The 16535-nt window shown below is 41.5% G+C and overlaps 1 protein-coding gene across 3 annotated transcripts; it reads left to right on the top strand.

The window, feature by feature from the left end:
- The first annotated feature begins 48 nt into the window (after nt 1-48).
- On the top strand, nt 49-12919 carry LOC112158018. 3 transcript variants are annotated; one of them, XM_024291177.2, is made up of 9 exons: nt 49-209; nt 919-1129; nt 1227-1318; nt 1421-1627; nt 5089-8138; nt 10104-10209; nt 10277-10378; nt 10482-10676; nt 12083-12919. In XM_024291177.2, exons 5-9 carry the CDS (start codon nt 7324-7326, stop codon nt 12248-12250), a joined length of 1386 nt encoding a protein of 461 aa, XP_024146945.1. In that variant the 5' UTR covers nt 49-209; nt 919-1129; nt 1227-1318; nt 1421-1627; nt 5089-7323; the 3' UTR covers nt 12251-12919. The 3 variants fall into 3 exon arrangements, with proteins under 3 accessions (XP_024146945.1, XP_024146947.1, XP_024146946.1); XM_024291179.2 differs by having other exon boundaries at nt 1212-1318; XM_024291178.2 differs by having other exon boundaries at nt 49-315.
- The last annotated feature ends 3616 nt before the right edge of the window (nt 12920-16535 follow it).

Below are 16535 nucleotides of genomic sequence, written 5' to 3'. Positions count from 1 at the left end.
TTCAGTGTTTTCATTTGCGATTGGCTTTTATTTGGGGAAACGCCGCCCTCTGCCGGTGAGAAAAAAAACCCTCTTAGAAGAGGAACATCCGGGTAATTTGGTCAGCTGACCAAAACACGGAAGCCGCGCAGGCGGATGATCAGGAGAGTCAAAAAGAGACTCATTTTCAGAGAAATGCGTCCATTATTGAGGTTTTAGCAACTTTACAGGTGAATATAAAGCTTTATTTCCATAGAAAACTCTGAAAGTGGAATTATTTAATCTTTGACTGACGTGACAGGACGGTAAAACCGAACGTTTCCATTTAAGTTCTAGGTAAATATCGATTTTTAAAAGAACTATATAAGCAACTTAACTTGAGTGTAGATTGGGGTCGTTTTCAGCAGTTTGAATGTTTTATAATGCTTACAAAAACACAATCATTTTTGACAAGCATTTTAGGTGTAAATCAAAAGCTAAATATGTAAAAACTCTTCTATACTGTTTAGAAACATCGTTTAGAAACAGAAAAATGTGAATCAACTTGAATTAAAAAAAGTTTTAATTAAAATATGAGGCTTGTGTATGCACTCCAAACTGGAGTGTATATACCTGCAGACCTTTGAACCTACTCAACTTACTAGTGTACCTATTTACACACATACGTTCTTACTTCTTACATAGATAGTTATGTTCTTACTTACTTAAAAAGGCCATCTATGATTTTCTTCAGGCTTTCACAGTAAACTTTATCCATACATATGATCATATGTTCCCTTTGGAACACTAAAAAAATATATATTTATGAAATATTAGTTATTTTTTGGACTTTTCATTCCCAGAAGTAAAACGACTCAATCTCTGAGGCTCCGCCTTTCACTACTTGTCGGTTCCGCCCATTTCATGACGTCATCCCTGTTGGTCCACCTCTCTGCTTAGATCCCTGAAGGTCTCCACTCTCTCCAAACTTCTCGTCTCTGTGCTGCTGGAGTTGATCTTCAGCATCTCCTGGAGTGGAGATGAAGACGGTCTTAGGAGGCAGAGGAAGCTGGACTGGACGCTGTGAGAGATCAGAGCGAGCTCATCTAGACAGAAGGAGGCCGTTTTTCTGTCCTCATCTAGTCGGTGGCAAGCAGGAGCTAAAGTCCAGGTAGCAAATAAAAGCAGAGACTGCATCAACATCGTAAAAAAGCTTAAAATAGTTGTTCCTTCAGACCAACGAGCGTCAGAAGTTTGTTTGGTTTCAGACTTTGTGGGCAAATGCATCGGAGAAGAAGCCAAACATGAAGGAGTCCGGCTCCTCTTTGATGCTCTGCAGCAGCCGCTCCTCAACAAGCAGGTGAACACTTCACACCTCCAGAGGAGCAGATGTTCTGGGAGAGCTGCAGCTTCCTCAGAACCAGAGGAACCCGCTCCTGAACATGATGTGTGTCCTCCTCAGATGGCGTACGTCCTGCTGGACATCGCCGTGCTGGAGCTTTTCCCTGAACTCAACAAGGTAACGAGCAGATCCGAGCCAGAACTCCGCTGAGGACTCCTGGGAACCGGAGCAAAGCTGGCGTCGCCACCGCCACCAGCTGGAGGATTGAAGATTCAAACACTTTTCAGAAGAAGACAAACCATCCACTGTATATGAGGACTGGACCAAGTGAGTGTGAGGTCACCCACAGAAGACTGTTTACTTCCAGCTGAATGAAGTTAATTCAGCGGCCATTTTAAGCATGATATGTACGCCGCCATGTTGGAGCCAGACGTTGTCGGTTTCTACGGCAACCACTCTCCTATCTGGAGTGAAGTTGTTGGAAGGCCACACCCCTAAAGCTTGAAAGCGAGCTACAAAAAATGTTGGATGTGTGGCCAGCAGGCTCCGCCTACTTTTATTGGGAAATCTGATTGGTCATTTTAATACGTTTAGCTACAGAAATATATATTTATTAGAGCTGTCAGGCGATTAAATTTTTTAATCGTGATTAATCTCATTTTGTCCAGAGTTAACTCGCGATTAATCGCAAATTAATATGTGGCCTTTTTTTAGGAAAAAAAATATGTACTTCGCAGAATTTAGCAGTTCTACATTAATTATGAAAACAAGAATGACAAAATTAATAGTTTTCATCAGAAATACTTTATTTTGTAACATTGTATTGAGATAAACTTTCTTAACAATAAAAGGCTGTAACATAAAATGCCTAACAAAAGCCCAAGTGCAAGTGAAGGGCATTTTAAATTCAAAACTTAAATCAACGTTCAGTAAAATAAAATAAAAAACATCAAAATAACATTTCCATAACACTTTCATGTTCATTTTTAGTCAGGACCAAATCTTTTCCTCATCTGCTGAACCACAGTAATAAATGAAATAGAGATTTCCATCCATCCATTTTCCTAACCGCTTTGTCCCTGTCGGGGTCGCGGGGTGCTGGAGCCTATCCCGGCTGCTGATGGGTGAAGGCGGGGTACACCCTGGACAGGTCTCCAGTCTGTCTCAGGGCCTCAATCACACACCCATCCACTCTCACATTCACACCTAGGGGCAATTTAGAGTCACCAATGAACCTATGAAGCATGTTTTTGGATGGTGGGAGGAAGCCGGAGTCCCCGGTGAAAACCCACGCATGCACGGGGAGAACATGCAAACTCCACACAGAAAGGTCCCAGCCGGGAGTCGAACCGGGGCCTTCTCGCTGTGAGGCAAGAGCGCCAACTACTGCGCCACCGTGCAGCCCGAAATAGAGATTTATCATTTCCAATTAACTTTTGTTTTTTAAAACATAAAAGACTGAGAAAAGCGGGATACTCTGTGGATAGTTTGACAGTCTGTTACTGCCGCCGCGTTCTCTGACTGCAGCTCGATGCAGCGACGTGTCCAGCGGAGCTCACGCCATGAATATGCCGGCAGACAGACCACTATGCTGGGGCTGGATCACGTTGAAACCTCCAGAACATTTAAAACGTCCCCCGGTGCGCTTGCTGTTCAGAACGTCGGGGGTCCGCAGCTCTCGGGACGCGGCGCCGGTACCACCAGACGTGGTACTGGACGCGAACCGGAGCCAGGTTAGGGTGCAAGAGCTCTCCAGGTCCTAGCGCCGGCCGGTTTTAGCTCGCAGCTCGGTGGTTGGAGACCCGCCCGTGATCTGGTGTGAGAGCAGCTGGTGAGTTAAAGGAGGGACGCCTGAGCGGTGTGGAAAGGCACGTATGAGAAAATCCACAATTAATGTGTCAAAAAAATTGTCGGCGTCAAGCACGTGTCAGATTAACGCGTTTTTAACGCGACAAATCTGAGTACATACATGTACATTTACACCTCAAAACCGTTCCGTACATGCAGTAAATATCTCATAGACATAGATATCTGCAGTGCGGCTTGTATATCCTTTTTTTATTTTTATAAAAAAATCGAGCGGATGCAGCTTATATACAGGTGCGCTCTATAGTCCAGAAAATACAGTAGTTTAGCTTTAATGCACTGATTAGCCAGATTGTGTCAGCGTTAAGTAGCTGGACTGGCCTCGGTATGAAGGTCTTCCTCTGTGTTTAGCATTCAGGAATCTGAAGCCTGCGATGTGAGGGGAGCCACTCCAACTCTTGATGCATAACGTGGGAGGGGTCTGGAGGGTTTCTGTGAGCTTTTTTTGTTTGCTGATCCCACTGGGAGGCAAGAGAATAACCAGCACCCCAAAAAACCATGAGTTGGGGACACCCAGAACGTCAAAGAGTGACGAGGAGTCCTTAACCAAACATCCATATCTGACGACTCGGGACTGAGAATGTGTTCAGTTTCTTCTGATGTTCCTCAAGGTTCTGTCCTCGGCCCTCTTCTCTTCATTAATAACCTCTTGGCAACATTTTTCTTAGATTGATCTTCATTGTTTTGCTGATGACATCCAGCTCCATCTGTCCCGTAAACAGGATTTATCTCTTTCACCATCGTCTCTCTCCTCGTATGTCCGAAATCAAAAACGGATCATTTCAAACGTTCTTACACTCGTTAGCAACAAAACCGAAGTAATACTTGTAAGGTCCAAAAACCCTCTTTCTAAAGTGTATCACACTCTAGATTCAGACTCCGCCTCCTCCTGCTGCTTTTATGTGTATTTATTCTGTTTTTATTGCTGTGTACAGTATCCTTGAGTGATAGGAAAGGCGCTTCAAATAAAATGGATTACTATTATCATTACCTGCACCCTCTGGTTGGACTCCAGAGACACCAGCAGCTTCAAATTTGTGATGTAACTTTAGCAGCTGCTCTCTAAATCTGATTGATTTGTCTGGAAGAAACCATTGTCATTCTGACCTGTGAATGTCTGAATCAGCTGTTTACATACTTTGTCCAAGACACTCGGCTATTTCATTCTTTTCAGCAGCAGAGATTCTTTTTCTTTCTCGTGTTGATTGTTATAATGTATAATGTTTGTCTGCGTAATAATGTGGAATGTCCATCTTTAGTCGTTTGAACTCACCTGTCAACCTCCAAATAGTCTCAAGACACAAAATCATCCACGAGTTTAACTAAAGACAAAGACTTTGGTTGTTTTGACACTTTAATACATGAAAATTTGGAATTTTCTAGGAGTCTGTTTTTGCTGTGACCTCACTCCATCAATCCAGAATCATCAGGAATTCCGAGCTGAAGTCTCCAGAACTCCCCACACTTTAAACTAAACTCAGACTCAAGGACGTTATGATGTCATTAGCTCCTCCACCCGAGAGCCAAAGCAGAATAATTTAGGTAAATGATCTCTCTGATGTGGTTTAATGAAAACCAGCAGCTCGCTGCCAAACCCTAATGGCTCCCGTTTCATCTGCGCGGACACAAAGACTTGAAACCCGCGTCTTCTTTAGCGTCCAATTGGAAATTCACAGGTTTGGCCAAATGCTGAAGACGGTTGGCAGACCTGCCAGCGAGCTTTCAGATATCGATGCACCACAGGCCAATTACCGTAATCTGGAAGCGCTAATGGAATCTTGAGCGTCCGCAGAAGTGAATCATTAATCATGGTGTTTTTGTCCGCCGCGTTCGGCCGCATTAGGGCCTCCAGTGTTCTCATGGTAATGTTTGTGTTTCTGCATAATGAATTCGCTGTTTTTCCTCCAAACTGTGTTGTTCAGACATTTGTGGAGCTTCTGGCAGCGGCACAAAGACGTACATTAGCAGCCATTGTCCCTCCGCCATTATGAAAGTAAACAGAGCTCCGTGAAGAGGCGGCGCCGCAGCTGCACGCACTCCAGCCCGCGTCTGTGAAGAGGGCGAAAGGGCCAAGCAACCCTCAAGACTTTGTCAGAGATGATCCCATTATCTGGAGCTCCTCAAGGGCCCGCCGGCCGCCGAGGCTTTGAAGATCTACGGCTGGCACACGACTCGAGCGGCGGGAACGCCGCGCTGGCACCAGATTAAATGTTTCAGTCCTCCTCTACTCGCATTCAGCCCCCATGGTTGTTTGTCGATGACAAAGATCCTCAAGATTCAAAAACAATTTTAGAGTAATCAAATATAAACGTACATTTAACAATATTCCATTCAAAGGTTTCAAACTTTAAACTGGATTCTTGTTGGATTTTTCACTAAAACTGGATCCAGAACAAAGTTTAGGTTCTTGTTTGTTTCTACAAATTTAAAAACTGTTTATTTTTATTCTGATCACCTTAAAAACAACAGATTAAATCTTAACAAGGTCAGAATTAATTGACCTGAAATTCAAGATCTGAATCTCTAGAAGATAAACGAGTGAAAATGAAAGTTTTGTTTTTCTCTCCATGTGATCATTTGATAAATCTGCTGTTGGTTGTTTTATTTTTTTGTCTGGTTTATGAAAAGATTTGTGCAAATATTTTTATTTTAAAATTGTTCTGAACAAATTATAATCAAAAAAGCAAAGAGGAAAGGATGTTATAAATGAATAAAAAATAAAAATCCTAATCGGATTTGAAAAAAACATTAATTTCAATCAAGTTTGACACGTATTTCACTGATTTATTTGCAGATTGAATGAGTTTGTCTCAGTTTTCTTTGGAAGCTTCAAACTCAGCTCGTTTAAAAGAGCGCCACCTTCTGTTAAATGAGCAGAATCTCGGCATGAAAACGGAACATTTGATCTAGATTTTTTGTTTTTAATGTGGCTGTAAAACAGTCAAATATCATGACAGGATTTATAAGACTGGTGTAAAAAAATCAAACTTATTTAGACCTTTTTTTCTAATAAAACATCGCAGATGAACAGTTTCTAAAGTTTAATTCTTTCATTTTCAGCTACTAAAAGTCTATTTTAACACCAGGATCCCAAAGACTAAAATACATTTACGTTTAAAATAAAAGTTCATTGCAAATAAATTAAATTGAAATTATTTTTTTCACCAAAATTTGAGCCTTTGTGTTTCAGGAACAAAATTTGACCAAATTATTCCACTAAAAAGATTAAAATGAAATAAATACGTGAAAAAAGCAGAATTATGTTCAGATTTTTTTGTTTAATAAAAACTGCTGGATTTGGGTCACTAAAAAAAGAATAAAATTCATCCTAAAAATGTTAAAAACAGGTTAATTTCAGTTTTGCTTTGATTTTCATTACAGAGGAAGATTTTGGCTCAAATTTCATTTTAAAAAAGCTGCAGCTTTTTAAAACAAAAATGATTTTTCTGAAGAGTAAAAGTTCAAAATGTGTTAGATGACTGTGAAATGACCCGAACAGACGAGATCTGAAATCCTGTTTGTGTTTTGGATTTTTAAATAATGTTTTAACCAAAAAAACCTTTTGAAAACAGATCAAACCGTGTAATTTGTAATATTTGCACAAAATGACACTTGTTTTTTCAGAAAAGCATTGAAATTATCATCTTTCTCTACAAAAAAGGAATAAATGTAGGAGAATCTGACCCTGAAATGTAGTTTATTGGAGTTTTATTGTCTTTTTCCGTGTCCTCCTTTTTCCCTAAATTTGAGCCTTTCGTGCTCGAATTGTTCCACAGAACATTTTGAAATAAAATAAATAAGAAAAAAAAAGAAAAGCAGAATTATGTCCAGATTTGTTTTTTTTTTTTGTTTGTTTTTTTTTTCCCAAGTTCATTTTCTCACAATTAAAACTTGATTCTAACTACTTTCGTGGGGTTTCCAGATGTCGGAGCCGGCCCTGAACGCCTCTCGGTTCAGACTTCTTTACCTTCTTCTGAACTCACGTGAGTTCGGTCTCCAGAGAACAAAGACTTCCATCCTCTGACTCTCACTGAAGAGTTTCCAGGCAGGAGCAGGTGATAGGATGGAGGCTGAAGCCCCGCCCCCTCGTTTCTGGGACCTGCAGGTATAAAGGTGTTGTTCACCTCCACCCCTCCAGCTCCTCTCTTACCTGCAGCATGTTCCCGCGCTGCGGCTGCACCGCAGAACCTTTCCTCTCCTTCCCGCCCGGCCCGGACCGGTCCGGTTCCGGGGACTCGAACCTCCTCAGCTTCAGCCAGATGGAGCTCAGCTCCTCCACCCAGAGCAGGCTCCACCCACCGCTGCTCTCCTGCGACCACGACTGCAGCCTGACCAAAGCGAAGCGCGCCAGAGTGGAGAGCATCATCCGGGGGATGGTCTGCACGGAGCAGAGGCACGCGGGAACACCTGAGAGCGCAGGTGAGAGCGAGGAGACGGGGCAGCACCTCCACCTCAGGAGGAGCTTCAGCCACGACTGCGGGGGGGAGGAGAAGCCCCCCCTCTACGGCCTGTCTGGTCCTCCAGGAGGAGAAGGCGCGCGCTCTGACAGCAGGAGGAAGCAGGGATGGAGGAAGCTGAAGCTGATGAGCTTCTTCCAGTCCAGGCCGGAGCGGCTGCAGCTGATGGCCGACGTCTTCAAGTCCGAACTGTCCCGAGCTGTGAGCAGAAGCGTGGACGCCCTCTTCAGGAGCATGCCGCTCCTGCAGGAGGGAGACGCCGCTCCTCAGGCCGAGGAGAAGTGGAGCTTCTCCTGCTGTGGAGCTGCGGAGGTCCAAACAGAAGCTCTGTCTCTGGTGGTCCAGAGGCCCGACCTGGAACGATCTGAAGCTCCTTCAACCCTCCTCTGCCACGACTCCTCCTCTGAGGCGGAGGAGCAAGGCTCCGGCAGGAGCAGCACCGTCATATCTCTGCAGGACGAAGAACAGCGGCGAGACGCGCGCTGGACGTCCGTCAAGTCCAAAGTGAACTCCAGGTTATGGCAAGCCAAAGGAGTCAAAAATTATCAAGAAAAGCGGCTTTAAAAAACTAAGTATTGGCCATGAAAAATGCCGCATTTTGCGCACGATTTAAAAGTTGCAGTAAATTGGATATGGCAAGCCAAAGTGGTCCACAATGGCCGCCAAAAAATAAATTTTAAGAGCAACATGTAAATGACACCACCTTGTGTATGACAACCCAAAGGAGTCAATAGTTTCCAGGAAAAACTCTGTAAAAAAAAAAAAAACAATAACAGCGTATAGGCAATGTAAAACGCAGCTTTTATGTTCACGTTTTGAAACTAGAAGTAACGACGTCTTATGTATGGCAAGCCAAAGAGATCAATAATGGCCAAGAGTAACGCAGTAAATAGCAGCATATTAAAAACTCCTTTTTACACACGTTTTAAAAGTAGCATGTAAAATTATGGCATCTTGTTTATGGCAAGCCAAAGGAGTCGATAGTTGGCAGGAAAAGTGCTGTAGAAAATGGAGTATTACAAACACCAGTATGTATGCACATTTTAAATGTAAGAATTTTGCCATCTTGTGAATGGCAAGTCAAAGTGGTCAATAATCGTTAGGACAAGTGCTTTCAAAAACGGCATAATGGCCATGAAAAATTCAGTGTTTGCGCATGTTTTAACCCTTTAACACCAGAGCTCCAGTGTTTGTGTTCTTTGATTTACTGTTATTTTTAATAGTTAACACAATAATTCCAGTAGATTCTGAAGAATAGCGGCTGATCCTTTTAACAGTTGAGAAGTCACAGAATGTTAAAGATTTTTGTGTTTAAGCACCACCGGCAACGCCCCAGGTGTTAAAGGGTTAAAAGTAGCATGTAAATTACGTCATATTGTGTTGTACCAAAATAGACATAAAAAAGCGAAGTGTTGAAAGTGGCGTTTTGTTCTGTCACGTGCGTCAAATACGGCGCTTTGATTGAAAAAATGGTTATGGCCAAAGTTCTACTCAAACCTGTCTTATCACCTAGCGGTTAAATCAGCAGCACACGGGCTATTCTGTCACATACGGGAATTTGTGACTTCGATCATAACACAATCGGCATAACACATCGTTTTCTTTGGTTTCGTTTTATTATAGTTAATGTTTCTTTGTTGCTCTTCTTGTTTTGACAGGTATGAATTACATGAATAAACTCTAACAAATATTAAAACACGCTTTCTTTGTTGGAGACCATTAGAAATCTCTTTTTTTAGTAAATACATTCTCAAACTAACAAGATGTTACAACAGAAACAGTTGATTCCCATCTAAAAATGGTGAAAAATCCATGAATGAATAAATCTTTTCTGAAAATCTGATTTCTACGTCTAGCAGCATGTAGAAGGTTGCTTTTTGAGTGTGACCACAAATATGTGGCGAGGTGGGACTGCTCAGCTCTTGGAATCCTTTTCCTACTTGTCACTTGGGTTCAAGTCCAGAGGTGTTCTTTTTTTGTTTTGTTTTTAAATAATTAGTTAGATTTCCTTAAAAATTGTTATATTTAATCATATGAAAAACTTTAAAACAGAAACAACTAAACTAAGGTTTTAATATACTGCGCTGAGGTCCTTGATGTCCGAAACTAACATCAAACACTCCAAGTTGTTCTGAAAAGAAAAAAAAGATCTCCATATGTATTAAAACACACAACTGTGGGACTTGAACCTGGGTGACAACTTTGAGTAAAACTTTGGCCATTATATTCAAGGAAAACGGTGTATTCAACACACAAATGTGACATAACAAAACACTGCTTTTGAACGTGCTAGAATGGCGCCTTTGACGTGTGGTTTGTATGAGATGAAATGCTGCTTTTTATGCCTGTTGTCGGGGCAACACAAGACTAATTTATTCGTTACAGCAGTGTTTTTTCATTTCTATTTTTTTTTTCCCAAGACGCCATTTTTTTACTGCGTTTTCCTGGCGATTATTGACCTGTTTGGCTTGCCATACCAGGTCTGTGAGGAGTCCTCATCATCAGGCGGTGGTGGAGCCCATCCTTCTGGAGAGTCTGAAGATGGAGTCGGACGGCGTGGTCAGGAGTAATCTGTACGCTCTAAACGTATCCTTTCAGCGCTTAAACCTTCACCTGCTCCAGGTACGAAGACGACTTAACTCTGGACCTGCAGGAAGGCCTGACCGCAAACCACCTGAAGAAGGCGAAGCTCATGTTCTTCTACACCCGCTACCCGAGCTCGCTGGTGCTGAGGTCGTGCTTCCACGACGTCCAGGTCAGAAACGGCAGAAAACGAGGCGGACGCGGCAGATTTGTGTCAAAGTTGTGCTTTATTAAGTCAAAGGTTTGTGGTGTAACCGACTCACCGTCCTCCTCAGTTCACGCGCTGCATCACCTCCCAGCTCATCAAGTGGTTCAGCAACTTCAGAGAGTTCTACTACATCCAGATGGAGAAGTTCGCCCGCGCGGCGCTGGTGGACGGGCGGCTGGACGTCCGGGACCTGACTGTGGGCAGAGAATCGGAACTGTTCAGAGCGCTCAACATGCACTACAACAAAGCCAACGACTTCCAGGTGAGAAGAACTCCAGGAGATCAGAGGAAAAACCTTCCAGAAAGATCCTTTTGTTTCAGGTGGATGGACAGATGAGATGCAGATTTATGGAAAAACATTCACTCTCCATTCATCGCTTTTTGTTTTTATGTTCATCTTCATCTGTTCTCTGATAATCTTATAAAGATGTGGAAATAAAGTAAATTGTTTCCTGGTAACAAAATTATAACAAACACATTTAATTGGTAATTTTTGATTTATTGACAATAGAAGTTAAAATTCATCCTAAAAAAAGACGGATTAATTTCAGTTTTGAGATTATAATCATAGTTTGGTGTTGATTTTCATTCTAAAAGAGGATTTTGGCACAAATGTAATTAAAAACATTTTTTCATTTGATTAATAAAAATATGAGTAAAAACACTGTAGATTTTGAGCTACTTCATTAAAAATCATTTAGAATAAAAAAATAGTATTTCTGAGGATGTAAAAGTTTAAAACATTTAAAACATTCTTTGATTAAGTGTAAGCATTTTGTGTCATGTGAAAAGTGTTGTATAGATAAAGATTGATTTGATAGGTTACTCAGAAATGACCTGAACACGAGATCTGAAGATTGGTTTGTGTTTTGGCTTTTTTGAGTTTTAAATAAAGTATTAATAAAATAACAAAAAAAAGTTATGGTAAAATCCAGAATAAAAGCTAAAACACAATTTAAAACTGATCAAACTGAGCAGTTTATAAACATCTTTGTACAAAATGACACAAATATAAAAAGAAGCATCAGTATTATGATCTTTGGCCATAAAAAAAGAAATAGATTTAGGAGAAACTGACCCGGAAAAAGTAGTTTAATGGAATTTTATTTTTTTTCCCTCTATTCTCTCTAATAACCACATTAGAAAATAAACAAAACGGTTCAATATTCCAGCTGTAAACCTCACGAGCGTCTGAGTTTTTAATCTGTGGACAAAAATAGGATCTGAAAGAAAGAATTCCAGATTATGAGGTGGATTACAAACCAGGACGGATAAAAAATAGATTTAAAGGAAAAAAGTGAAGAAAAAAAAACACTTTTAGATTTCTAGATGAGAAGAAAATAGGTTATGATACGAGAGAAGAAGCAGGTAAATAATCTGATCCGGCATCTTTAAAATCTTAGATGAAAACAACCATGTTCTTAAAACTAAAGACCAAAATAATCCTCACGTATAGAAAGGATTTTTTTAATTAATCCTTTAGTGTTTTGTCTGCAGTAAACCTGACAGACCGTTTCCTACTCCAGACTAATGAGACATCATCTTGTTTTAATTTAAATTAGATTAAAGGACGACGGCCAAATCTGGTCACTTACCCAGATTAAGATAATCTGATCAAAACTGTCACTTTCTGACTCTGTCATGTGATCTTCCGGCTTTGATTGACAGGTCCCTGACTGCTTCCTGGTCGTGGCCGAGGTCACGCTCCGAGAGTTCTACGCCGCGATTTCGCTGGGGAAAGACCGCGACCCGTCCTGGAAGAAAGCCATCTACAAGGTCATCTGCAAGCTGGACAGCGACGTCCCGGCCCAGTTCAGGATTCACCAGTCAGTCTAGGGGGCGCGGCGGCGTCCCGGCGGAACAGCGGCCCGCCCAAAACAGGCTCCACGTTTGTAGCGTTGCATTGTGGGTGATTTATAAAGTACTTTCAAGTTGGACGGTTTTGTGTTAGGGTTGGACGCCTTTATTTTGAAATTTTCAGAGGAAACAGAACCATGTGAAGGAAACATGTTTATTTAGTCAAACTTCTTTTTATTTTCATACAAAACACTATTTGAGAACATAGACATGATAAGTGAAACTACAAATCCAACAAAGAGAACCGCAGAGGAAATTTAAATTAATCGAACGGTTTGGCGACGGAGCGTCTCCGTCTTCAGGCAGATCATCCGATTATTCCGTTACTTCATCCGTGTTCTTGGAGCGTTAGGAGTCTTCTTCAAATACGTTCCATGAATTAAAACATTCTTCAAAATTCAATAAATCTCCAGGTTAAAACTCTGGACTCAGAAATGTGAATTTATGCAACTTGAAAGCGCCAACAGTTTGTCCTGTTTCTAAACAGCTGTTTTTGTTTACGTCCCACACATTTGATCCTAAACTCGACAAAGACGTGAAGAATCTTTTTGTCTTCATACTTACGAGAATCCGTCCTCCGACCGTCACTCGTCTCCGTCGGTTGTTTTCCTGATGATCCAAATAAAAATGCTTCATCCTGTAAATTCAGGCGTTCATGTTTGTTGAAACGTTTGTGGTCGTCGATGAACACCTCAGAAACGAGAGGAATTTCCATACGAAGAACTTCTGATGAACCTCTAGAGGTTCTTCTGGAGAATTCAGTCAATCTAATTATTAATGTTCATGATTTGCCTAAAAGAAAAAACCTCAGTCACTCACTTCAAGACTTAAAATCCAGTTTAGTTCATGTCGTTCCACAAATCCAGATTATTTTAGGAGTATTTGGTGTCTGATAGAAGATAGTAAAGAACCGTTTTCAGGGTCATCTCCGACCATGGAGGCGAAAAACTGTTAATAGACCTTCATACGGTTAGAAAACCCAAAACCGTTCTCGTTCACTGAGCGCGGATAAACAGAATAATCCAGACAGACATCCAATAATGAGAAACCTCGACTCCTATTTTGGCCTCTTGGAGCCACTTCCTGTTTGGAACACTAGGGGGGAGGGGTTACTCAGTCCAGGTGTCAGATACAGTCAATGGATAATCCAAAGAGGCATCCAATAAAGAGAAACGTATCTTTCAACTCCCCCAAAACGCTCATATTTCCCAGCATGCATTCACCGGATTGATTTGTGATTTTGCATCTGCGTGTTTGTAAAGGAGAGGGAAGTCACATGACCTAGAATTAGCAAAGCTACATGTATGTACAGCATGTCTACTAGGGTTGTGTGTCGGCAGCAGTCTGGTGGTACGATACGCATCGTGATACACGTCTCATGACACGATCATGATCCCAGGACTGGAACGGAACTAATTTCCACCATTTTTTGAAGAGTAACATTCAGAAAAAAAATGTACATGAATATTAATACACATGCTAATAAATGGAAATTTAAATTCAATTTAAGGCTTTTTGAGACCGTATGTACAAAGACAATGAACATCACGTCTAGTTTAGGAAACATACATGGATACTGTGAGAAGAAGCTACAACATAAACCAGCGTAGAGAACTTCTCAAATCAGACATCATCATTGTTTCACATTAGTACTATTAAAGAGGCCAAACCGCGATTTCCTTCAGCCTGTTGGAGTCAACTACATCCACATATATGATCATAAATGACCTTTGGGGCACGAGAGAACAAAGGATGAGATATTAGCTCTTATAATCAGAAGTAAGACCCCTTGATCTCTGAGGCTCCGCCCATTTCATTACATCAACCTAGAGCCGGCCTCAGCAGTGTGTCTGTTATTCCCTCGAAAACTAACATCCACGTTTTTGCACAGATGGATGTGCCGTTCCCAGACAGAATGGTTCATTAGGAAGTGAACTTCAGTCACAAAATACAGACATCAACACCAGATGAACATTTCAGGATTTATTCAGACCATGACAACATTGTTGTGATTAGCACTGGCTGTGAACGTTTCTGCTCTCCTTGAAGGATTATCAATCTCCACATCAGAAATCCTTTTAGCTTCCATGCAATCATTTTCCTGGAGGTATGTGCACCTTTCTGTGCTCAATGTTCAAACTGGTTCTTCTAATTCGTCGCTCACGGTTTCCACCAGGAAATAGTCCGCTCCCTTTCTGCAGAGTCTTGTTTTGCTTGCGCCATTCATGGATACTTTAGGATCCACCTTAAATGTTGTGCAGATTCCTCGCCAGAATGTTCTTTGGCGTATGCCACACGGAGTTTAAACGCCAAATTGTTGCTTTGCCTTCGCTGGATCACAACACAAACGCCACAGACAGCCGGCGTCTGCACAACTGTGCACGAGCGGGGGAGCACGCAAAGCTAGCTGACCACCGCTAGCATCGCTAACTGATTGCTGCTAGCTTTGCTAGCTGATCCCAGCTACCAAAACTAGCGTCGCTAACTGATAGCCGCCAGTTCTGCTAGCTGATCACAGCTAGCTTCACTAACTGATCATCACTGTCTTCGCTAGCTGATTACCACTGGCTTTGCTAACTTATCACTACTATTTCACTAACTGATCATTGCTAGCTGATTGCTGGTAGCTTCACTAACTTATCACCACTAGCTTCTCTAGCTGTGCACCGCTAGCTTTGCTAACTTATTTCAGCTGATCGCCACTTGTTGGCTGACTGATTACTGTTAGCTGACCACCGCTAGCTTAGCTAACTTATCCCCAACAGTTTTGCTAGCTGATCACCACTAGCTTTGTGGAGAAAGTGAGTTTGTGTTAGCCTGGGGGCGGAGACTCTTCCTGGAAGGGGCGGAGACTCTTCCTGGAAGGGGCCGTTGTGAGTTTGTGACGTCAGCTCATGACAACCTGCTAGTTTTCGTAGGTATGGGAGGGGCCGTTGTGAGTTTCAGAAATCAGAAATGTGAAAATAGATCAAAATACTGCTTTAGGGTCGTTCATAGTGAGGATTGAACAAGATAAAACACTGAAAAGTTTTAAAAAAAAAAATTATTTTGTGTGTAATTAGGAAGCATTAGTCACAGAGTATATTTATAACAACTCCCTTAACCTAAACAGAAACTGTCATCAAATAAGTAGAAACCCACAGATGATCCACTTGTTATTGCGGCTCATCAGCGTCCAGATCACCGTCGGCGTGGAACCACACGTCGTGGCTCGTCTGGTTCAACGCGGCGCATCCTTGGCGATACCAGAGGTTGCATCATTCGCAGTAGTGTTGGAAGGAGTAGAGAAGATACAGTTGTGTTCTTCTGCTTCAATCGGAGCCACGTTTAGAAGTCTTTGAGTAAAGTTTGCTCTGAGCCAGTTTTAACCATCACGAGTAATCCAGCCTTTTCTCTGGGATTTACACTATTTTTGAGATAATTATCTCGCTGAGGTTAAATGATTTAACATTTCTTTAAGTTTCAGGAAGTCGCATCACATTGACAAAAAAAAACATTTATCAAATTTTAGGACGATTTAAGGCATTTTTTAGTAGAATTCAATGTAAAACCTTCTCAGACTTTTTCAGGATCTGTCGACATCCTGATCTAGTTTGAAAAAAGTTAAAAACTGAATTTTCTGATGAACAAGTTTGCAAGCATCTGATTAGAGGGGATCTCACAGACTTCCTGTGACGGTTCTACAGACTATGATGATCAGAAGGAGATCACATGGATCCTCTGGCTAGCTCTCGTCGTAGCATTAGCTTTCAGAACTGTTCTGATGAATGGACAGTTTTGGAGTAAACCTAAATGGAAGCTTCCATCGCGACTCACGCTCTCCCCGATGTAACAGTACCAAACGGATTAAAGTGGATCTGCTGGGATCTCATCATCGGATGAGTGGAAATCTGGTAATTTCTGATCTAGATCCGGAGTGAATAGGATCAGTAAAGTGAAGTCCATCAGGCTTCATCTGTATTTCAACTCAAGTTTGGATCAGATGAGGAGCAAAGTGTGAACGCAGAACCACCGGAACCAGTTTCTGGTTTACACCTCACTCGAGAAATGAACAGAACTAGTTTAGATAAGTCAGCAACAACGGAACCAATAAAGAAATCTGAAAAACTTTTCTCTTTTTAAAAAGAAATAGCAATAATATATTAAATATTGTTGTTTTTGTAACTAATATGGACACAAAAAATGAGATTTAATCCTCATCCAGATCAGATTTTATCAAACCTTTTAGTTTGTTCTGTTATTAAACTTATTTTGTCAGAAAAAA

This window comes from Oryzias melastigma, linkage group LG24 (genome assembly GCF_002922805.2).
Source record: "Oryzias melastigma strain HK-1 linkage group LG24, ASM292280v2, whole genome shotgun sequence".
Classification (NCBI taxonomy): Eukaryota; Metazoa; Chordata; class Actinopteri; order Beloniformes; family Adrianichthyidae; genus Oryzias; species Oryzias melastigma.
The sequence above is the reverse complement of the archived record's forward strand: the minus strand, read 5'-3'. Positions and strand labels throughout refer to the sequence as shown.